Source organism: Chrysemys picta, chromosome 4 (genome assembly GCF_011386835.1).
Source record: "Chrysemys picta bellii isolate R12L10 chromosome 4, ASM1138683v2, whole genome shotgun sequence".
Lineage (NCBI taxonomy): Eukaryota > Metazoa > Chordata > Testudines > Emydidae > Chrysemys > Chrysemys picta.
In genome coordinates, this window is record NC_088794.1 from 67,448,476 (window position 1) to 67,470,117 (window position 21,642).

The following is a 21,642-nucleotide window of genomic DNA, read 5'->3' on the forward strand; positions in this document are numbered from 1 at the left end:
GAAGGCTCCTAAACATTTCAGTCACTACTGGGGCAGCAGAACAAGCAGTTTCAAGTGACATTATGAAATACAAACATCTGGATTTTATTGCAGACATGTTCTATAACTTTTACAGTCCCAGCTGCTAAAACATTTTTTCTGACTCAAAACATGTTCATAATCATTCACTTTGTTCACTTGCAAAACTCAAACCATTTCCATTCATATTAAATGGCTCAGTGAACCACACATAGCAGCCTCCCTCATTATAAGAGGAGTGACAACCTTATAATGAATCCCAGAACTGAGAACATGCCCTTGTGAAAAAGGTCCTTCACTGAACAGAACTATTCTTTCAAAGCAAAAATCAAACACAGAGAATAATGCACTTAGATTAAATTAACATAGAAACTACGTGCCCTCTGGGCAGTCCCATGCGCACTTACATAAAAGCAAAGGCACGCACTGAGTTTGTCCTACTTGTACCCCTTGCTTAGATCATTTTAACAATACACAAGCACCATGCAAGACACTTGCCCCCCACACAGATTAAATTGATGGCAGACAAGCAGCACACACAGAGTACATCACGCACACTGCGCTGGGATTCATGGCACGCGGGGACGTGCCCTACGCCGGGACACAGCGGTGGCACCGCAGCTGCATGCACCGTGTGCCTCCCCCGCCGCGCTGCGTTCAGGACACGCACAGGCGGGGATGCGCCCCGTGCTGAGAGCCACGTGCGAAGCCTCCTGCCCGCCCCGGCGCTGGGATGGATTCCGGGGAGCGGACCCCGCACAGCCGCGGGGCCTGGAGCCGGGGTGGGGCACCCAAGCCGGAGGAGGACAAAAACCACAGGGTCGCGCTAGGGGAACCAGCCCCGGGACCCCACCCTGCAGGCAGCCCAGCAGCCCCGCCCCCTAACACCCGCTCCCTCGCCGCGCGCCTTGGCCTTCCGCGCGGCGCGCGTCACTTCCGGGTGCGGGCGCGAGCGAGGAGAAGATGGCGGCGCTGGGGGAGCCTGTGCGGCTGGAGAGAGGTGAGCGCGCGGGAGGTGACGCCGCTCCCACTGGCCGGGAGCTGCGTGCGGGCCTCTGCCCGGCTCCCCGCGCGGGGTGCCGGTCCACTGGCTCCTGACGGGGAGCGGAGCCGGGCAGCGCCGTTGGGCTGGTGAGGTTCGAGGGGGCGGAGCCCTGGGTGGGCCCCTCTCCCCACCGGCTCCCGGGCTGCGGCAGTTCAGTGACACTTCCCCCGGGAGAGCCAGAGCAACGTCCTCCGCCGCCGCCGCTTCTGCGCTGGCCGGGCGGGGCGAGCCCCGAGGTGCCAGCCCCGAGGTGCCCGGCGGCCCCAGGGTTTGGGCGCATTGGGGTCTCCCTGTGAGTGGACAGCGGGACCCGTGTTCTCCTGGTTCTCGCTTCAGTGGCCCCTTCACTCTCCGGAGCCGACTCCTCCCGGGGCCTTTGAATTTTCCTTGTACCTCTTCGAGGCGAGAAGTACTGGCTGGGGCAGCAGAAACATTTTAAACGGTTCTTGGAATGTTTAGTCTCTTCCCCCCTCCACTCCCCCACCCCCAAAAAACAAAACAAAAGCAAAACACGTCTCTGGGTTCCTCTAAGCATCCCCAAGGCATGAAGTTAATTCCTTCTCATTACGCTCACGCTGATGATAACGCATCAGGCATAAACCTCTTTGGAATTATTAGACCCAGATTTTCCTTTTGTCCTTCATAACTTAAGTAAATGTCTGCAAGTCTCAGTCTGGGAGTTTGGTTTTCAGTGGGAAATTTTTTAAATTTTTTTTCCCCTTTACAATTTTGTTAGAATTTCCCCATCAGCTCCATACTGGACTTGTGTCTTGCTGGATAGTGGTTTGCACACATCTTGTGAGGGATAGCGATAGTAGGAATTTTTCTACATAGAAAACTTCTCAACTTTGAGTTAAATTTGCTAGATTGTCAGAATGGGTGAAAGAGGCAATAAACAAGGAAATAGGCATTTACATAGTTTATTAAATTATCTATGCACTTTTAAACTTTTAAGTAATTCTCTCCTACCCTCTCCCATCCCCAGTTCATATTATTTCTACTCATCCTGACTAACCAGGCTAGGATTCAACCTGAGCACTGCAGCACCTGATTTATAGGCACCCTGCTGTTAAGTGGAATTAGGTGCCTAGGCCTATACGGTACATGGGGAGAGTTAAATACCTAAGGCTATGTCTACACTACCACTTATGTCAGTATAATTTATGTTGCTCGGGTGTGAAAAAAACACATCCCTGAGCAACATAAGTTACACTGCTAGAAGCGCCAGTGTGGACAGTGCTATGTTAGGGAGAGAGCTTCCCCCCCTCAATGTTTCTCTACGCAAAAGAATTAATGGACACAAATCTGACATCAGGAATCAAAATACTCAAAAACCAGTGGGAGAACACTTTAACCTGTCTGGTCATTCAGTGACAGACCTGCGGGTGGCTATATTACAACAGAAAAACTTCAAAAACAGACTCCAACGAGAGACTGCTGAGCTAGAATTGATATGCAAACTAGACACAATCAACTCCGGTTTGAATAAGGACTGGGAATGGCTGAGCCATTACAAACATTGAATCTATCTCACCTTGTAAGTATTCTCACACTTCTTATCAAACTGTCTGTACTGGGCTAGCTTGATTATCACTTCAAAAGTTTTTTTTCTCTTAATTGGCCTCTCAGAGTTGGTAAGACAACTCCCACCTGTTTATGCTCTCTGTATGTGTGTATATATATCTCCTCAATATATGTTCCATTCTATATGCATCCGAAGAAGTGGGCTGTAGCCCACGAAAGCTTATGCTCTAATAAATTTGTTAGTCTCTAAGGTGCCACAAGTACTCCTGTTCTTCTTTTTGCGGATACAGACTAACACGGCTGCTACTCTGAAACACACCTTTGCAGTCTCTCTCTCCTCCCCCACCCCCCTTGCTAATTAGAGTAGCTGCTTTGGCAATGGGATTAGTTGCTCTTGGTAAAACCTGGGGCAGCATCCTCCTCCACCTCATTACCCTGTCATTGTGCTTTATCCATGAAAACAAATCTGTGCAGAGTTACCTAGTAGGAATCAGTGGAACAAAAGAACTATTTTGTTTTCTTGCATGTTGGTCTTGCCTCTTACGAAAAGAGGGGAAAAAAGAGTACAATATAATAGTGTGTACCTATATGACATATACTGAAGGGCAGCACTATTTGCAGAAATAACTAACCTCTGTTAATTGTGGTAGTGTTGACTTTGGATAATTAAATGATATCATTATCAGGCTAAGGATAAACTGATCAGAGAGAGTTGGTAAGTAACCTAGGAAATGAGGGAAAATGTTTAAAAAATTTACCACACATTTACTAGCAATGGGACTAAATCTGCTAACCAGAGGCACATATTAGAGAGACAAGGTGGGTGAGGGAATATGTTTTATTGGATCAACTTCTGTTGGTGAGAGAGACAAGCTTCGGGACCTGAAAAAGAGCTGTGAAAGCTCAAAAGCGTGTCTCTCGCAGCAACAGAAGTTGGTCCAAAAAAAGATATTTTCTCACCCACCTTGTCTCTCTAATATCCTGGGACCAACATGGCTACAATACTGCATACAGAGTCAAATGTGGAAGAAATCTCTTCTCTCTTGCTTGAATCACAACCAACACCCTTTTTTAGCAATTTCACTGGAAGCCAAGGATGAGAGACTATCCTCTCACACCTTGAGGTTATCTTTTAGAGTGGAGGCACTAGTAGAATTAGGTAGAGAACCTTGCACTGCTACTGTCTTTAATATACCTCTGCTCTAGTTAACTTTGCCTCCAGGGTTTTCAGTCACTCTAGTGCCTCCCACAGTCAACAGAAATTCACTTTTAAAGTGCATGTGATTAATCCGAAAATCTGCTTGCTGCAAATAAAATCCATCCTTTAAATAGTGTGTTGTGGGTTTGGTGTCACGTTGGTTTTGTTACATTATTTTAATTTACTGTTTTTAATGGTGTTATCTCCAAGTGTGTGAGGTTTTTTCCTTGAAGCCCCTCTTGAGTCAATTCAGTATCCAATTTAGTCTCTTGTTGTTTTGAATAATGGGCCAAATTGGGGCATACCTAGTGTGGCAGTGCAAGGGGACACAAAGTGCCCAGTTAACCACATCATAGGTAGCAGTGCAGGAAGGCTCCATAGAACTGTTGTATCTCCCCCACCGCCTCAGCCTCATGCAGGTGGGTGGGAGTGAATGGGGAAGGATCTGAGTGGAGGAGACATAGCTGCACTGGGGAAGGCATGTTGTTCCAGTTATAGACCTAGCTCAGTTTACTCCCTCTTCAGAGCACCAGGAGAACCTGGAAAAGAGATTGGGACTGAGGCCTTGGCTATACACATGTTGTACTGCATTAACTGTATTAGTATGAAAAAAGATGTGCCAGCACAAAAGTGCTTATATTGGAATATCCGCATCCACCCTCTGGATACCAGTTACACCTGTATAACTATTTTTGTTTAAAAAAAAATCACACTCCCTAACTTGCCAAAAGGGCCAATGCAATCTTTGCATGCATAAACATGGAATCTCAAGTAGGAATAGAGAGGTTGTTTTACTCCCTATTTGGCACTGCTGTGACCCATGCTGGAATATTGTGTCCAGTTCTGATGTCCACAAGTCTAGAATGATGATGTTAAACTGGAGAGGATTCAGAGAAGAGCCACAAGAATGATTAAAGGATTAGAAAACATGCCTTGTCGTGATGGTTCAAGGAGCTCAATCTATGTAGTTTAACAAAAAGAAAGTTAAGGGGTGACTTGATTAATTTATAAGTAGCTTAACTTTAAGTACCTAGCTGGAATGTGATGATAGAGGACTCTTCAGTCTAGCTGAGAAAGGTATAATACGATCCAATGTCTAGAAATTGAAGCTAGACAAATTCATACAAGACATAAGGTAGGAATGGTTAAGTGAGGGTAATTAACCATTCAAACAGTTTACCAAGGGTTGTGGATTCTCCATCACTGGCAATTTTCAAATCAAGATAGGCTCTAGGATATGGGTAGTCAATAGGAAGACTGCGGCCCAAATCTGGACTACCAGATGCTTTTGAATGGACCCCGAAATCTTTTTATTTACTCATTATCATTATTGTTGTTTTTTATTATTTTTCTCTGGAGTTTGGAACTTGACTATACCTTGACCAAGAAATTTGAACCTTGACAAAAAATAATCAACTTACTCCTGCTCTGGGAATTATTTTGGGGTAGTTCTATGGCCTGTGTTACACAGGAGATGAGACTAGATGATCACAATGGTCCCTTCTGGCCTTAGAATCTGAGTCCATGAAATCATTATAATGGTACAAAATTTATGCATCAACCAGGCTTGAGCTGCTTCTGGGGCAATACAGTTATGTACTGCCCCTTACTCTGTACTTGTGTAAAAGATACAGTGGATCTCAAAATTAGTGTCTGAAGGTTCTGAGCATTCTACAGACATAAATTAAATCCTGCTCCACATTATATAACACAGTGTGTGGCATCTCCACTCTTTTGGGGAACTTACAACCAAAATAACATCACATCAGTGCCCTGTACCCTCTGTTGATTCCCTCTTTGCATCCTTAGTTTAATCTTTGAAATGCTCTTTGGGCTGGGGCCAGGGCCCTTCAGAGATTGCCTTTTTGTGACTGACCAACACAGTTGCATTCAGAGAGATATGGAAATTGAGTTCCTAGGATGAAATTTCTGGGAGCTGGAGGCAAGGCATTCTCAGTTCCAGGTTCTAGACTGTGGAATACCTTACCAGAGAAGATCCAAACTGTCTAGTCTGTCTTCTGAGCTTTTTGCCCCCCCCCCCCCCCCCAAGCCCTTTCATCAGGTTCCTTTCTTGAATAGTAGAAACTGAAGAATGAAGGGGAGGTGGTCAAACCCTAGCATGATATCTGTTTGGCAAAAATTTTTTGTTTCAAAATAGAATATTTGGCATCCAGAAACTAGTAATCAGAAGATTATAAATGCTTTAGATGGGATGGACAGTTGGGTCTAGTTCAGCATGAAGTGCAATCAATGGAAGACTTACTACAGAAAGGAATGTTAGACTCCACAACACATGTAATAGTACTACTGTTATGGTTATATAATGAAATTATTTATGCAGTGTTTGATTCCAGTGGGAAATTTTTTATTGTGTCAGAGGAACATGTTAACAGATCCTGACTCAATATTGGAAAAAAATTAAACCAAATCAACTTTGCATTTAAAAAACAACAACGTATTTCTAGGCATTCTAAGACTTGTTTTGCAACATTAAATGTTCACTTAAAGAGCATCATACTGTCTGGAGTGGTTCACGACAGAGTGCCAACCTCAAGGCAGATTGTCAAAAAGCAGGGCAGACACTCCAAATTGGATGTGTGTTCTATAATTAGATAGCTCTGGGGCAATTCTGCGCTACTGCGCAATGTGGAATTTTGCAGAAATTAATGTTGTGCGTGCAGAATTTCCTCTCCCCCCCCCCCATAGAAATGGACAGCAGAGATGTTGGCCACCACTAGGGGCCGCTGAACCTGGCATAGCCCAGCTCGCAAATATAAGACAAAGCCAGGGGGAGGGAACTGAAGGGTTCCCAGCAGCTACAGTTCCAGCATGCCCTGAAGGAAGGAGATGGAAGCACGCAGGAAACTCTGTGCAAGCCTGGGACCCAGCATCAAGCTGTTTCTCGCTCTGGATCGCTGGTCTTTGTGGGGTAGGGGCTGTGAGTGTCTTGGCTGGGGTGTGTGTGTGGCTGGGCTCTGGGGAGTAGAGGGTGTGAATGTCTGGGCTGGAGGGGGCTGTAGCTGTCCTTTGGGGCTAAGGGGTGAGAGTGTTGGAGGAGGGGGGATGTGCAGCTAGCCTCTGAAGGGTAGGGAGTGTGAGTGTCTGGGCTGGGGGGGTGAGGGGCATGGCTGGGCTCCGGGGGGGGGGGGGGGAGGGCAGAGAAATAGGAACGGGGTTGTCGTAGGGGTTTCTTTAACTCGCTACTCCTGAGGGAACTTTTGTGTGTGTCTGTATTGTTACAGACATTCTTGCTGACAGGTATTTTGAAATAAATTAACAAAATAATTGAAACTGGTGTGATGATGTAGTAGTATTTTGACAAATAAAATTTGCAGAATTTAACTTGTGCACAGAATTTTTTAATTTTTTGGTGCACAATTCCCCCAGGAGTAATTAGATTTCACCAACCCAGTAACAAATATGAATCCCTGAAGTGCTGTAACAGTCTTACCATGGAGTCGCAAACAGTCTCCTTGGGCACTCCAGTCTATCTTGTCACCCAGGCAAGCTGGATTTAATGATAGTTGGCATGCACCAAAGATCACAAAAGATTCAGGTTGCTTCCACTCCCCAGAGATGAGTCATTTACCCCAGGTTAATAGGTACCTTATATATCACACCAAAGACAACTGCTTGTAGCCAAACTAAGGATTTATTAACCAGGAAAAAGAAATGAATTATTTACAGGTTAACGCAGGCAAACATATATACACAAAATTAGTTACTATCTATGGTTTCAAAAGGTGACAGAGTTGTACCAATCTGTCAGCACTGAATGTCTATTAGGGCTAACCCAGGTTGACCATGGGGGATCTCTGCATTTGTTTCCTAGCTCCAGTCCTATCAGAATTCAAACAGCAAAGAGATGACAAATTTTCTTGTTCACTATCTTTTTTTCCTTCTTCCAGAATTCAAGATGATGGGATGAGCCCTTTTGCACATAGCTTGTGCAGGAACTGCTAGCAAAATTTTGTATTGTGATGTTCCACAATGGCCCGTTTAGTTTTGACAGTCCTTCCTGATGGGCAAGAGGAAATGTCTTTCATAGGGATTTAGTACTAAGTGATGTTTTTTCTTGTTTGGTGGGTTATGTTCTGAACTATATAGCAAATACTTAAGTATTATCTTATAGCACAGAATACAGACATAAGTAGGATTAATACGTTCAGCAATTTACTAGTAGTTCATGAAGTCCAGACAGATAGTTATAAGTCCAATGCTCAACTTAACCATACTAACACACAGGTGAGCTGGACTGGTTTCCAGCAATGACTTTGTCAGTGCTCAGCTGCTGGCATCTGGTCTGCTGGTGTCACAAATTGAATAATCTAACTTTTCAGGTACTCTTTCACACTATGCTGTGTAAGCTTTGTTTGGAAAAAATGGAGCTATCAGCTGTCCTTAAAAATCAGTTTTATCATTCTCTGCCTAATTTCTCCCTATAACTAAATTCCTTTAAGCCAAAAGTTATTGCATTTGTGGTTGAATGAACAGTTTATAAATAAAGCTGTAATGTACTGTGTGTATATGTAGATTTGCATGAGGAAAAACTTCTGATCTTTGCCCCCCTGTGGTACTTGTAAAACTGGAAGGGTGTATGTGTTCTGTGAAAGCAATCTCAAACTTGTTAAGTGTCTGCTGCCCCTTGAATCTTTTTTCTATTTATTTTTTTAATTTCACTGTCTTCTCCCATGTAACAATTGCTTTGTGTAGCATCTTGTCCCCAGAAAGAGGAGAGAGCTATTTTTATCTGTCTCTGTCCATAGTGAATGGTGCTGTATAGCAGCAATAGTCCACAGAATTCATGATAAAACCATCCTTCTGAAACCCTGAAGTAAAAGAAGGTTGCAGTCCAGCAGCTCTTCAATCCCATTCAAAGGTCATGATTCCCAGGTCACCCATCTGAGAGTCAGTAACCACTTTATCATGGTTCATTCAGCTGCTGTTCCAGGGCCCCGCTCTCCAGGCCTTCTGCCTGAGAGTTCCAAGACCTGCTTCTGTCCCATAAGTCTCATCCCATAGCCCTGAGTCAGGGCTCCTGCAAAGAACTCCCCACACTGTTCCACTCAGCCAAGCTTCCCTGTCTGAGAGTCATACCCCAGCTCAGGAGATGTTCTGAGCTGAGCTTCCTGTAGCTCTCCACTCAAGCTTGCTGCAAGGATGTCTTCCCACAGTGTTCCAAACACCCAGGCCTCTCTTCTTAGGAGTCCTATTCCTGCTCCAAAATCCACTCTCCAGCATCAACTCTTGTTTTGGGCTCAGCTTCTCCTAACCAGGCTGGTGGTTCTTCTTCCTAGGAACCTCTGCACAAGCTCTCCTTTAACTTGGCAGGTTTTCCACAGCTCTGGTCAGTCCTCGCCATCAACTTCTTGCTCTTCTCAATGGCTTTCTACCAGCTCTCCTCTACCGCTGCTTCTCTTTCCTGGGTCTTTGTTCCTCCTCAGACAGCCCTCACCTGCCGCTCTCTATCTCTCTGTCAGTGCTCTCAGGCAGCTTTGACTCGTCAGCTTTCTCCCCCCCCTTTTAAGTCCAGTTGAAGTGAGCTGATGAGTCACAGCTTTGGCCTTACTCCCTCTTAAAGGGCCAGTGTCTCCCAATAACAGACTTTAGCTGCTTTCCCTTCCTCTGTCCATACCTGCTTCCTATGAAGTGTTTAAGCTTAGTCAGCTGTACTCCCAGTCAGTTGGACCAGAACTCTCCTCAGAAAATCCATAGGTGGTTCCACCAATTAAAATAAGCAGAGCAATGAACTTTGCTTTTTCAGGCAATTGTCCTGTAAGATTCTCTTTGCCACTTCTGACCATGTCTCAGCCTTAACAATGTAGGCAAGCAGTGGGAGAAGCTTGTACAAAGTTGCCTGGCAGGTGAAACTTGTAGCTCTGCTACACAAGTAATTTCTCCATCTAGCAAAGCCCTGGTGGTTTTTCACAGTTGATCTCAGATCTGCTAGACAGGAGCTCCCATTGCCAATATTTATCATAGATGAGATGGGTGGGTGTGACATACCAGGGAACAATCCAGACTAATGAGCAGTTGTGTTACTCCTGTCCTGCAACCTTGGGTGCCTTACAATACCTTGGTGAAATAGCTCTCACCTGGGCCACTCACAAATAGCCTTCTAGCTTGCAAGCCCCACACCCTGAACATCTACATGTAACTGCAGCCTGCCAACCACACTTGGGTTACACTTTTACTCTCACCAGCCTTGCTTATACTGCAGGGTCACCCCAACATACCCCAGTCTCAGATTTCCACCAGAAATCTATGTCCTGTACTGCCGGCCGTCTCCCAGAGAGTGCAAAATATTATAAGTCCATTATTCCTTTAAAGGAATAATATGCACATAACTTGTCACCCCAAATGGCATTACCCAGGCACTTCAACTTGAACACACTGGGTTAGATAAAACAAGTTTATTAACTAAGAGAGAGAATACAAGTAATGAGACACAAAAGTCAGAAATGGTTACAAGAAAAATAAAGATAGTAAAACATCTTAATACCTACCTTAACAAGCTATTTCAGATTCAAGCAAAGTTTCTCACTGTGTGCTTTCAGCAGTCTTGCTAACCAAACTCTGTCCAGAATCCAGCACTGGCTTCCTTTTTCGCTTCAGATACTGTGCATGTCATGGGCAGGGAGAAAGAAAGAGATGCCTTTGGGTACTTGTTCCCCTCTTGAAAAACATTTTCAGCTGGGCACTAGGAGATAGAGAATCTATGTGGAAGGATGTTCCCTGCTGCTTTTTTTCTCACCCATTTGAGTGTTTTTTGTTTCCCTCTCTGACCAATGACTCTGTTTACTACTTAAATGCAAATTAAGCAGAGTACACATTCCTTTGTTTAGGATAGACCTGCTTGCCACCCTTAGTTTGGGGAGGGCTATGGGGGTTGGAACATGTGTTAATAACATCATACAGGGAAATCTTATAACTTTATATACAATGTTCCACACATATTTTATCAGGATGATACTGACCAGCAAATTATGAGTTTTCAAATGATACCTTACAAGACATGCCTTGTACAAAAATTATTACAGTAGTATGTAGGGTGTGAACACGGGTAGATTCTGTCAGTGGGTAAATATGGATAGAAGGGAGGCATAGAGGCAACAAGACTCAGAGGTTGGTAGGGGCTGTAACTGGGGAGGCAGGTAGAGCTAGGAAGGCAAGGAAGCCAGAAATGCAGGATATGCAGTGACTGGGAAGCTATGTTGGCAGTGGGTCTCCCCACTGGTGGAAGGTGGATAAATTGTCAGGGTAACCGAAACAGTGTGCACTGTTACCCAGTATACCCATACCAGCCCTTCTACTCAATTTTTTTTTCTACTCTGTGTAGTCCCCTTCCTCATTCCATGTGTGAATGCTGATATTGATCAATGTTGATTTTAAACAAAGTAGAATGGAGAATGAGACAGGGACCATAAAAAGCACACATTGATGGGGCGTGGAAAGTGGTACAGGCAACTAGGAACGGATTCAAAGGATCAGAGGGAGAAGTAGATTTAACATATGACGATCTTGAAGATGAGATATGCAAGGAGTCATTGGAGGAGGGAACTGGAACATCAACTGGATGTTGATGCATTAACTGGTGTCTTCTCAGTAATATTTAGTGATTGTGTTAAAGGAAACGCATTTAAGCATCCTTAATTCTGACTTACAAAGTGGTGTGTATGTGTGCACATGAACGCACTAAAAGAACATTCTCTGAGTAAAAGTCAGGCGTTCATTATCAATATTCTATCTTTTCACAGATATCTGCAGAGCTATTGAGTTGCTGGAAAAATTACAGAGGAGTGGAGAAATACCACCACAAAAACTACAGGCTTTGCAAAGGGTCCTTCAAAGTGAGTTCTGTAATGCTGTGAGAGAGGTAAGTTAACCTGGCATAAACAAATAGCAACCAAAAATACCAGATATATGCCTGCTTCTAACATGTACTGTTGTACCTACTGAGCAGGAACAAAGCTAGCTGTTACAAGAGTTTGTTTTGAATTACTTTTTAATCTGACCTCAAATCTATTATCTGCAAACTTTGGGGCTTAATTCTTTATAAAAAAAAAAAGTAGGGAAGGATTTAAAACAAAATGAACAATTGTCTTAACATACTTAGATTTAAATTTTGCCCCAAAGTAACCTAGATAAGAATATATTATTTTAGGTTACAGAAAGCCAATTAACAATTCACACTTTTCTTGGAGAGAGAACTTGAGGGTCTGACTTTCCTGTCAGCTACAAGCATCTGTTACCCAAAAGTGCAAGTGAGGGCTTGTCTTCACTACTAAAAAAAAAAAAAAAAAAAAGGGAGTTGGTGGGGAGGAGGCTGTGTTTTTTACCTCAGGGTAACTAACACATGAGCTATCACAAGGTAAAGAAACAGTGAAGACAAGACACTTTTTTTACCACAAGGTAAACTGGCCAGAGTTTGACCTCAATTAGTTTACTTTGCAGTAAAACAAAAGTGTTTTGTCTTCACAGTATTGTTATGAGATAGCTCATGCGCATTAGTTACCGTGAGGTAAAAAATGCATCTTTTTTTAGTAGTGAAAGCAAGCTGTGAGTCAATACAAATCTGACTGCTCTTCTGTCTCCGCCTTATGATTAACATTCTGTTCTAGCATTAATTAGCATCTCCCCAAGGCTCTCACTCCCTTACCTGCACTCGGAATGGTTCTTCCAGTCGTGTGGGCGTGGGTGGGAGTAGCTGCAGATCCAACTATCGCTTTTGGTTTCAGTGATAGCAGTGATATTCACTGTGCTTGAATGGCCCATTCAGTAGACCCAGGGGAAGGTGTGACTTACTGTCTCAGTCCTGTCTCAGGCTATGTCTATGCTACAACCTATATCTACAAAACTTGTCGTTCAGGGGTGTGAATATTCCACCCTGAGTGACATAAGTTACACTGACATAAGTGCTCGTGTGCACAGCGCTATATCTGCAGGAGAGCTTCTGCTGCTTGCGAAGCTGGATTTTTTTATGCCGATGGGAGAGCTTTTCTGGCAGCGTAGTGCGTCTTCACCAGATGCACTGCAGCGGCACAGCTGTGTCGGTACAGCTGTGCCATTACCGTGCTTTATGTGTCGACATGGCCTCAGCTAGAGGAGGTTTTCCAATAGGGCAGATTCGTTATCTTTCAGGCACATACCCTTTCTCTCTAAATTAGGAAATGCAATTTTGAGAGTAGTAGCAGAAGTATTGATCTCTTGTCACACATCTAACACAGTAGATTATTTGTCACACCATCTAAGCAGAAAACCTATCTATTCATTTTTCCCATTAAATTATGTACCTACTAAATAACTTTGTCCTAAAGGTATATGAGCACGTATATGAAACTGTGGACATCAGCAGTAGCCCAGAAGTGAGAGCTAATGCTACAGCAAAGGTAAAAGTCTTACTATAACTAGAATAGAATGTAATACTTTGTCACAAAAAGGGTGATCTCCTGATATGACCTGTTAATCTGTCAGTTGTATGAACAAGATATGAAAGACTTGTTATTTCAAATGACATTCATTTTTATTTAATTCAAAATGCCCCTTAGTTTTCGTATTCTGATGTTGGTACCTAGGATACACATTATTTTTACTTCATTGTCTGTCTCAAAAACCTTTTCAATTGCTTACCACCTCTGACTATAAGAGATGGAGACTTTCTAAGATTCTGATTTTAAGAAAAAGTAAATAGTTTTGTTTCTTATAGGCCACAGTTGCTGCATTTGCTGCCAGTGAAGGTCATTCACATCCCAGAGTTGTTGAACTGCCAAAAACAGAAGAAGGTCTTGGATTCAACATTATGGGAGGCAAAGAGCAAAACTCTCCAATCTATATCTCTCGAATTATCCCAGGCGGTATAGCTGATAGACATGGGGGACTGAAACGTGGAGACCAGCTTCTTTCTGTAAACGGAGTGGTAGGAATTGGCTTTAACTTTCAGTTGTAGTAACTACTTGTGTCCACTTGAGGGTGTATAGAGACTGTAGTCTGCATAAGCCTGGTGCCTTTTTTTAGTGTTGGCAAAGATAGAAATCTCATCCTGCTGTTTGCAGTTGATTCATAATTAGCAAGACTAGGATATTGGACAAAAACTTGAGTATGACAAGAGTCCTTGGACTATGCTTTGCTATTGTACATGAATTCACTAAATGGTAATACAAGTATACTATTACCTGAGGCAATATTTCAGAGCATGGGAGGATAAATAAGGCCAAATATTAAGTACTCTATTTTGAAGCAAACTGTATTATTACCTTATGAAATAGTTTTACAATTACAGATGGGCATAATTTTTTCAACAAATAGCAAATTTGCTGAAAAATCCTTTTTTGGTGCAACCAAAACTATTTGCAAATTGGGGTCAAATTCAGTAAATAGTTTCTGCTGAATAAAAACTGGAAAAAAAATTCAAAAGTCAAAATGGTTTGTTTTGAAATTTTTGAAACAAACTGTTGGGAATCAGCCTGTACCATTTCAAAATGTCGTTTTGAACTGACCAAAGAGAGTTTTTTTGCTTTTTCATTTCAGCAAGAAAAATAGGCGGGGGAATCAGTTTTAGTTTGCAATTATTTTTTTGGTTTGGCCACCAAAAGTGGTTAAAGTGGTTCTGCTACATGTGTCCCTGATGTTGCAGACTTATAATGTGAATTTTTGCATCTTGTAAGGTAAGTACCAAAACCATTCAATCTAAGGCAAGATAATGTGATGGTCCATTGATGTTGTCATTGACCTGATAAAGATCCTGCTGGAGACTGAAACTGAGACAAAGTGCAAGCTATAAAGTAATTTTTGCAGGGACTGTGATTTTTTCACCTAAGTGCTGAGATTTTAAAAACCATTCCTCCAGTTTCTTATAAAAAGGAGCATGTATTTTAAACTCAGTCACTGATTTTTTTTAAATTCAGCATCCATTTAGGCTGAAGATGCATAAAAGGCACAACACATAAAATACCAACCTGTGGCCTTCTGGGTGATGAGAAAAAGGAGACAGCTAAAAGGTTTTAAAATTATTTTGGTGTATATTTTTATAGAACAATTCTTGCTCCTCAGTTACTCTCAGACAGCTCTGAGTGAACTACACAAGTTTTGATTGTACTTTCAAAAACTCTTAATTTATACGTACTAGTTAAAATTCGGGCTCTAGTAACTACTTGTACATACCTAACCTTATTTTACAACGTACGTTTTAATTCAATCCTGTAGTCTGTAACCAGAGCCACTCTTGTGATGCAAAGGAATTGGAGAGCTATTAGATGTCCCCAACATGGAGATATCCCTAGCAGGCATAGTCATCTCTTAAGCCACCTGGTTCTGCAGCCCCCAGCATATGGAATGGGAAGGGGTCCTGGCCAAAGTGCTACAGCTGTTCTGTGCTGGTACCATGGTTTCTTGGCCTAGCCAGTGTATCTTTATAGAAATTCCCAAGTTGCTCTAAAATATACTGAGACAAGCATAGAACTGGCACCAGAATCCATAAGCCTCAAGTGGCTTTCTTCGGCCTTCCTCACCCACAGACACTCCAAAAAAAACCCAACAACCCCCGCTTAGCAGAGTAGTGGGCATAAATTTAAATATATATTTATAAAAATAAATAAAACTGGGATGTGTGTTCATGCACATGTAAGGTACATTGGTTTTATGTTACCAATTTTAAATGAAGAAATCTCCTCCTCATACCTCTGAGCACATTCTTAACATCTTAATATATTTAATATGCAACAGACCTGTTTTTAATAACTGTATTCAGAATTAACTTAGTGTCACAGTTTCAGGAGTAACTGCACCTGTATTCCCCCTCCGTGGTCCCTCAAGGGTGCCCACTTACCATTTCAGATTCCCACCAGTCACCTTTCTTGGATGGAGATTCATGGCTCTCTCCTTTCTGATGGGGAATTTTAGGCTGTACAGCTGCCTGCCTTACACTGTGATATCTCCAGCAAGCTAGTCTGCCTAAGGCTCCGCCCTGTGCATTGCTTTCTCTCTGAGGACAATGTCAGTGTTGTTTTGCTTTGGTTTTTTGTTTTGTTTTTTGTTAACCAGTGACCACACAACTGTAACAAAGCAAAGTACATTTATTCTTAGGTCAAAAGCATTGCAGAGAAAACATTTAAAAAAGAAACCCAACAATAAATAGTTTTAAACCCCACACTAAATATACTAGGAATTGCTCATCTGTCTTATGGAGCCCCAGTAGACCAAAGTATTTCCAACCTTTCAATCCAAGGATTGAGGTTCCCCTGGATCCAAGTTCCTGCCTGTTTTGTTGAATCAAAAAGAAGACCCCAAGTCAGTTCAAGCTCATCCATTTATAACAAAAGGCCTTCCTTTGTTTCTTAGTGTCTGGAAAAATGCAGCCTGAATCAATATGTGCAAGCCACCCTAGGGATTGGTACTTCTCTGGGACTGTTTACAATCTCAGGAACTGTAGTAATCACCCACCCACCCCCACATTGTTTTTAGTTCCTGAAGGACCTGTGGAAATCCTCTCCTCATAGAGTTGCATATGGTCTCTGACTCACAATGATACATAAAACAATAATAAATTTAATACAATCTGCTCACCAAAGACACTGCATATGGCTGCAATATCTGTCACACTTAGCACTAACATGCTTCAGTGTATTGTTGCAAAGGCTTTAATGTTTATGCCTTTGCCAGAACCTAGCTAATAGAGAATATTTTGAAAACTAGACTTTTGTCCATTAAAAGATTTTAATGGTCTTTCCAGAATTTTTATACTAGTAACATTTAGTATATTGTTTACAACAGAATTCAAATATATTTGTATAGACATAGTTTAGAAACTATAAGCAATCTCACATATTATTTTGCAATTGATTTTTTTCAAATCTCTTACTGACACCATGTATTCTTACAAGCTTCTCATGCCATTTTTAAAAGAGAACGACTTGTGCATTCAGCTGAATAACAAAAAATGAAAATATCCAAGCACATTTTCTAAATTTGATAGAAGAGAAATAACTTGTTTTTTTTTTTTTAACTGTTGTCTTTCTTTTTGTAAGTAACTTTATAGTAACGGGGAAACCCTCCAATCAACAGGTACACCACCTGCCTTCTAGCTTCTAATAGCAGCAGTGGGAGGTAGGCTTGGGATAGTAATGTCATTGTTTTGATAACTATAATAAAGTTGGGAGAAATAACTTTTGCTGACTGATGATAAAACATATGATGCCTGGATCTTATAACGGATGCAGTGGTGGGGAGAAGTTGCTAAATACTATTTGTCTGGAGGGAAAATTTTATAAATTCTATTAAATGTAGACTTTAAAACCTAAAGGACCATGTTTTAAAATGTTTCTCTTATTGTACTTATTGTGTGTGTAAAACATAAACTCTAGTGACTCTCAGTATGTCTGCTTGTTCCCTGTCTCTGATGATAAATTAATTGCTTGGACTCATTTCCACATGACTTTTTTTTACGCTAGTTAGAAAAGAAAATGCAAAGTCTGCCATCACCATTTGTTTGGTGACTTGTTGAAGCTTCAGGTCTTCAACTAGGTGATAGCAACCCTTGCATTACAGTTTCAAACCTGCCATACTTCTAGTTTTTTATTATAATGGAATTTTGTTGTGTAACAAAGGAGCTAAAGAATCTTCTGCAACACTTGTGTTCTTTGCTAATGTAGTATTTAATGGTTTATGCTTTACAGAGCGTTGAAGGAGAACACCATGAAAAGGCAGTAGAACTGCTGAAAGCAGCTCAAGGAAAGGTTAAGTTAGTTGTACGTTACACACCAAAGGTCCTGGAAGAGATGGAGTCACGATTTGAAAAAATGAGATCGGCAAAACGCAGGCAACAGAACTAATACTGTACACTGTAATTTATGGAGAAAATTATATTCAGTTTTACAATTAACAGTTTGATTTGTGACCTAACAACATGAACTGCCCTAAACTATAAAAGATGCTATCCTTTGGAGGAAAAAAAAAACCTGTTGGCAATTTTATAAATGCCTTCCCTATTAACATCGCTTAGTTCTAAAACACCCAAATACTTCTTGAAAAAATAGTTTACACGAGCATTTCTATCCAGTTGTTCTTACAGATCTTTTGCAAATAAAATATTTAACTGTCAAGACAAATGTATAGACTTTTTTTAAATGCATTTTTAATAAGATGTACTTTACATTTGTAACATTCTTTTTTCTAAAGATTTTCATTTGGCATTCTTTTAAAATTGATGAAAGTCGTCTTCAAAACATTTTTGTGCTTAATGATTAAAAAAATCAAAGACTTTTACCTATGAAGTGTCAGAGAATAACAGAGTTTTGGCACTTTTCTTCTTAAAAGCATACTGTACATCAGCTACATAAAGCTAATCATGACTTATTGTGTAATTGGTAATAAGTACTGGGTTTTGTAATTTTTGATGAGTGCATTGTTTTTACATGTGTGCTAGGTCATAACTCACTATGATAAATGTTAACTTGGAAATTTTGTTACCTCTTCTGTAAATAATTTACAATGAACATTCACTTATAAATGATTTTTTAATAATTGACACCTAAAAATCTGGAACAATCATTCCTATAATTTATATTATTTTATACTAATTTTTGAGCAATTAGAGAAGTTGTATATTGATTGCTATTCATCTTGATTGTATCCATGTCTATTCATATTCAGAAAAAAGAACAGTATATTTAATGCAATGCTGAAAGAATTTCATATGTATTTCCCTGACTTTTCCACTTCTTGTTTTAAAAGGTATTTGTCCTAACTGGGATTTGAATTTGTCCTATTGCAATCCTATAATTTATAGAGATGAGTCACACAGGATTGGGAGTAGTTAATACCTAAATGAATAAAGATTTTCCCTTTTGTGAGACTAAACAGTGGTGTGGGATATCCTGGTTGACAGCTATAGTGACCTGCAAAAGTTAACGAACCTCACAAAATTATCTGTAAGATTCCAAAAGAAGAAAAATACCGATAACATTGTATTTTAACAAAATGTGATTTATTATTAGCTACTTCTAATTTGGAGAAATCTGATTCTTCTGGTTTCTAGTCCAGAATGAGCAGTATCATAATATACCATGAATAGAGAATGTGGTGTTACCTGCTTTGGGGTAGGAACGAGGAAATCTGCAGATCAGATGCCTCCAGATGTGAAGTGGCTAATGACTCCCTCAGTTGAGACGATTACATTTTTGAACAGCTACATACTTCTTGGAATCTATCAAGTTCTGGATTATGCCCTTTTTTGTAATGACGTCACCTCTTAGTATACATCTAGAGGTAGCTTGACAGTACACTGGGTGTCTGTTCAATTGAAAGGCAGCTTCAAGTGCATCCAGGGCCGGCTCCAGCATTTCTATCGCCCAAAGCAAAAAGCAAAAAAAAAAAAGCCACAGTCGCGACCGGCGGCAGCAATTGGGGAGAAAGGGGGAAAAAAAAGCCGCTCCTTGAGGGAGTGAGGGACCTGCCGCCCCCAAATTGCCGCACGTGCCGCCCCTCTCCCTTGGCCGCCCCAAGCACCTGCTTGTTAAGCTGGTGCTTGGAGTCAGCCCTGAGTGCATCCTACTGACTGTAAACAAGTTAGTTCTTAGAGGCTTAAACTGAAAAGTGCAGTTTGGAGTGTCTGGCTCATCTCTAATCTGTGTTCACATGGAATAACATGAAGTCAGTTATCAGAGGGGTAGCCGTGTTAGTCTGAATCTGTAAAAAGCAACAGAAGGTCCTGTGGCACCTTTAAGACTAACAGAAGTATTGGGAGCATAAGCTTTCGTGGGTAAGAACCTCACTTCTTCAGATGCAAGTGAGGTTCTTACCCACGTTGTAAACTTAATTCCACTGTATGAAAGATGGTAAAAGGTTAAAATTTTTAAAAATGATGGCATGAAGTTTATGCTTAGCTGGCCCAGTGTATAAGTAATAACACTTGCATGGTTGCTACAAGCAAGTTAGAAATGTGAACCCTTTCTGGATGTTTGTAAGCATTGTAAGACTGTAAAGATAGTATTTTAAAGATTTTTGAGAGTAGAGTCTGAAATGGAATATGAATATTTATCAATTAGATGATATTGAGCACTGAATTACATGGTTGAGTATCGTTAGCCTGTTTCAGAAGGCTACTTCTTACTGGTGGGACCATGTTTTGAACTGTATATGTTTATGGAATGATTAATGTTTAAAATATTTAGACCAAAATCAGTAGTTAGGCCAATCATGGAAATGCTTTAATTTAATTGTAAAATAGTAGAGAATTGTTTTTAGAGCTTTATATATAAAAGAGAAGTATGAGTACAAGTAAAGACAGTAATATGTATTATAAAACTCATATACCTTGTGTTACTGGGTGAAGCAATGTGTTTTGTTACCCTAAAGAAATATTTACTTTAGTGTAGCTAGAGCTGCTATAGGTAAATGCATTAGCATTTCCATTATAAACTATGGCTTTTGAATTCAGTAAATCAACTGTTCCAAAACTCTTCGGGTTGAAGCTTGGCATAAATGCTATTGTATGTGTGTGTTGGGGGTTGGGTTAATTGAAATTACCTGTTTTTTTTTTGTTCTAAAATTGCAATTATTACATTAGCAGTCTGTCCTCTTGCATAGTCTGAAAGCTCTCTAATTTTTAAAGTAAGGATGGGTTAAAAGTCACCAAGAAACTTACATTCTTTACTACAACTGAGTAGGTGCAGGGTCTGCACTTTGTTAGTACACAGCCCCTACACATGCAATACTTGGGCACACCATCATGAGTTAAGGACAGATATAATTTCTGTGGATGATGTTATGCACCTGTTGCTGTTGAGAGGCCCTTGATTTTAGGAACACAGAAAATAAAGAGGTGGAATTACACATTTTTGTGTGTAGGTTTTTTTGCTTCCTCATTTGCTACTCTACTTCCAGTGAACCTTACGAAAGAGTATGTTGTGACTGGCTATTCAAAATCTCACTAGCTGTGACTGGCAATTCAGAATCACTCATGGAGCTGAGCATATTCATATCAGGTGCATATGGCTATGCAAATTAAAATGCATGTGTGGAAGTTAATCCTATCAAGTTTACATTTTGGTCTGCTCTCTTAACAGCTGATTGAGTTGGGTTTGAGGGTCTCACTTTTTTCCCTTATTTTGCAGTCTGTCTGGAGTTAATAGAAAGACTAGTGAAAAATTCCTGTGATTATGGAGGTACTGCCATCTGTCTCAGATGAGTACCTGAATTGCTATGACTACCTTGTAAGGTCATTATCTTCTTTGATAAAATATGCCTGGCTTGGGATATAACACTTCAGTACTGAACAAAATGCTGATTTTTAGTGTCCAAGCTTATCTATATTAAAAGGATATTGTTTTTTATTAGACTGGATTGTGTATTCAAGTAAATACACAAGTCCTTAATTTTCACTTCTTGTATCGTTGACGTTCTAGCGGTTAATAGAGCAGATAATGTCTTCATATGAACAACAAAATAACATGAATGGGACATAGACTAACACAGTTACAAGGAAAAGATGGGGGAAGATTGCTGAAAGATCAAAAGTATTCTGTAGTCAATTGTACTTCCTGAATAAATATTTCCTTATCACTTTATTCCTGTTGAGTCATGTTTTAGTCATGCAGCCTGTAATCTGAAAAACAGACTTAATACCTAAAATAGCTTCTCCAAGTCCAACGTTTGTGAACTGTCATAACATTCCAGAAGTGGAGTTAAATTAAGTGCTCACTGATCTATCTACCTATCCATTACTATCACAGTGATCCATAATAGAATGTGAACAGGAGATGCTGTTTTAGTTTCCTCTGACCGACCAAGATTAAAAGTAACCTTTCAGTTTAATGTAAGTTAGGTTACTATTAAAGTAGTATTCTAATTCATAGCCAACATT

General features: G+C 40.8%; 1 protein-coding gene and 1 long non-coding RNA gene across 3 annotated transcripts in view; one reads left to right on the plus strand and one right to left on the minus strand.

Annotated features, from left to right (window-relative positions):
* LOC135983079 (uncharacterized) overlaps window positions 1–706 on the minus strand; it is a 44,956-nt gene extending 44,250 nt beyond the window's left edge. The window contains exon 1 of the long non-coding RNA XR_010600568.1: window positions 575–706. This is a non-coding gene — a long non-coding RNA (uncharacterized LOC135983079). The remainder of the gene's footprint in view (window positions 1–574) is intronic.
* Window positions 707–877: 171 nt separating this feature from the next.
* LIN7C (lin-7 homolog C, crumbs cell polarity complex component) lies at window positions 878–21,346 on the plus strand. Of its 2 annotated transcripts, XM_005306373.5 has the most exons (5): window positions 878–1,018; window positions 11,543–11,661; window positions 13,103–13,174; window positions 13,492–13,701; window positions 17,456–21,346. In XM_005306373.5, the coding sequence occupies exons 1-5, from the start codon at window positions 982–984 to the stop codon at window positions 17,609–17,611; spliced, it is 594 nt and encodes a 197-aa protein (XP_005306430.1). In that variant the 5' UTR covers window positions 878–981; the 3' UTR covers window positions 17,612–21,346. The 2 variants fall into 2 exon arrangements, with proteins under 2 accessions (XP_005306430.1, XP_023965146.1); XM_024109378.3 differs by lacking the exon at window positions 13,103–13,174.
* Window positions 21,347–21,642: the final 296 nt, after the last annotated feature.

Excerpts from the sequence above, each read along its gene's own strand:
- LIN7C (XM_005306373.5), top strand. The coding sequence starts at position 982 with ATGGCGGCGCTGGGGGAGCCTGTGCGGCTGGAGAGAG. Across the intron at positions 1,019-11,542 it reads GCCTGTGCGGCTGGAGAGAG|ATATCTGCAGAGCTATTGAG; the intron begins GTGAGCGCGCGG and ends ATCTTTTCACAG. Across the intron at positions 13,175-13,491 it reads GAGCTAATGCTACAGCAAAG|GCCACAGTTGCTGCATTTGC; the intron begins GTAAAAGTCTTA and ends TGTTTCTTATAG.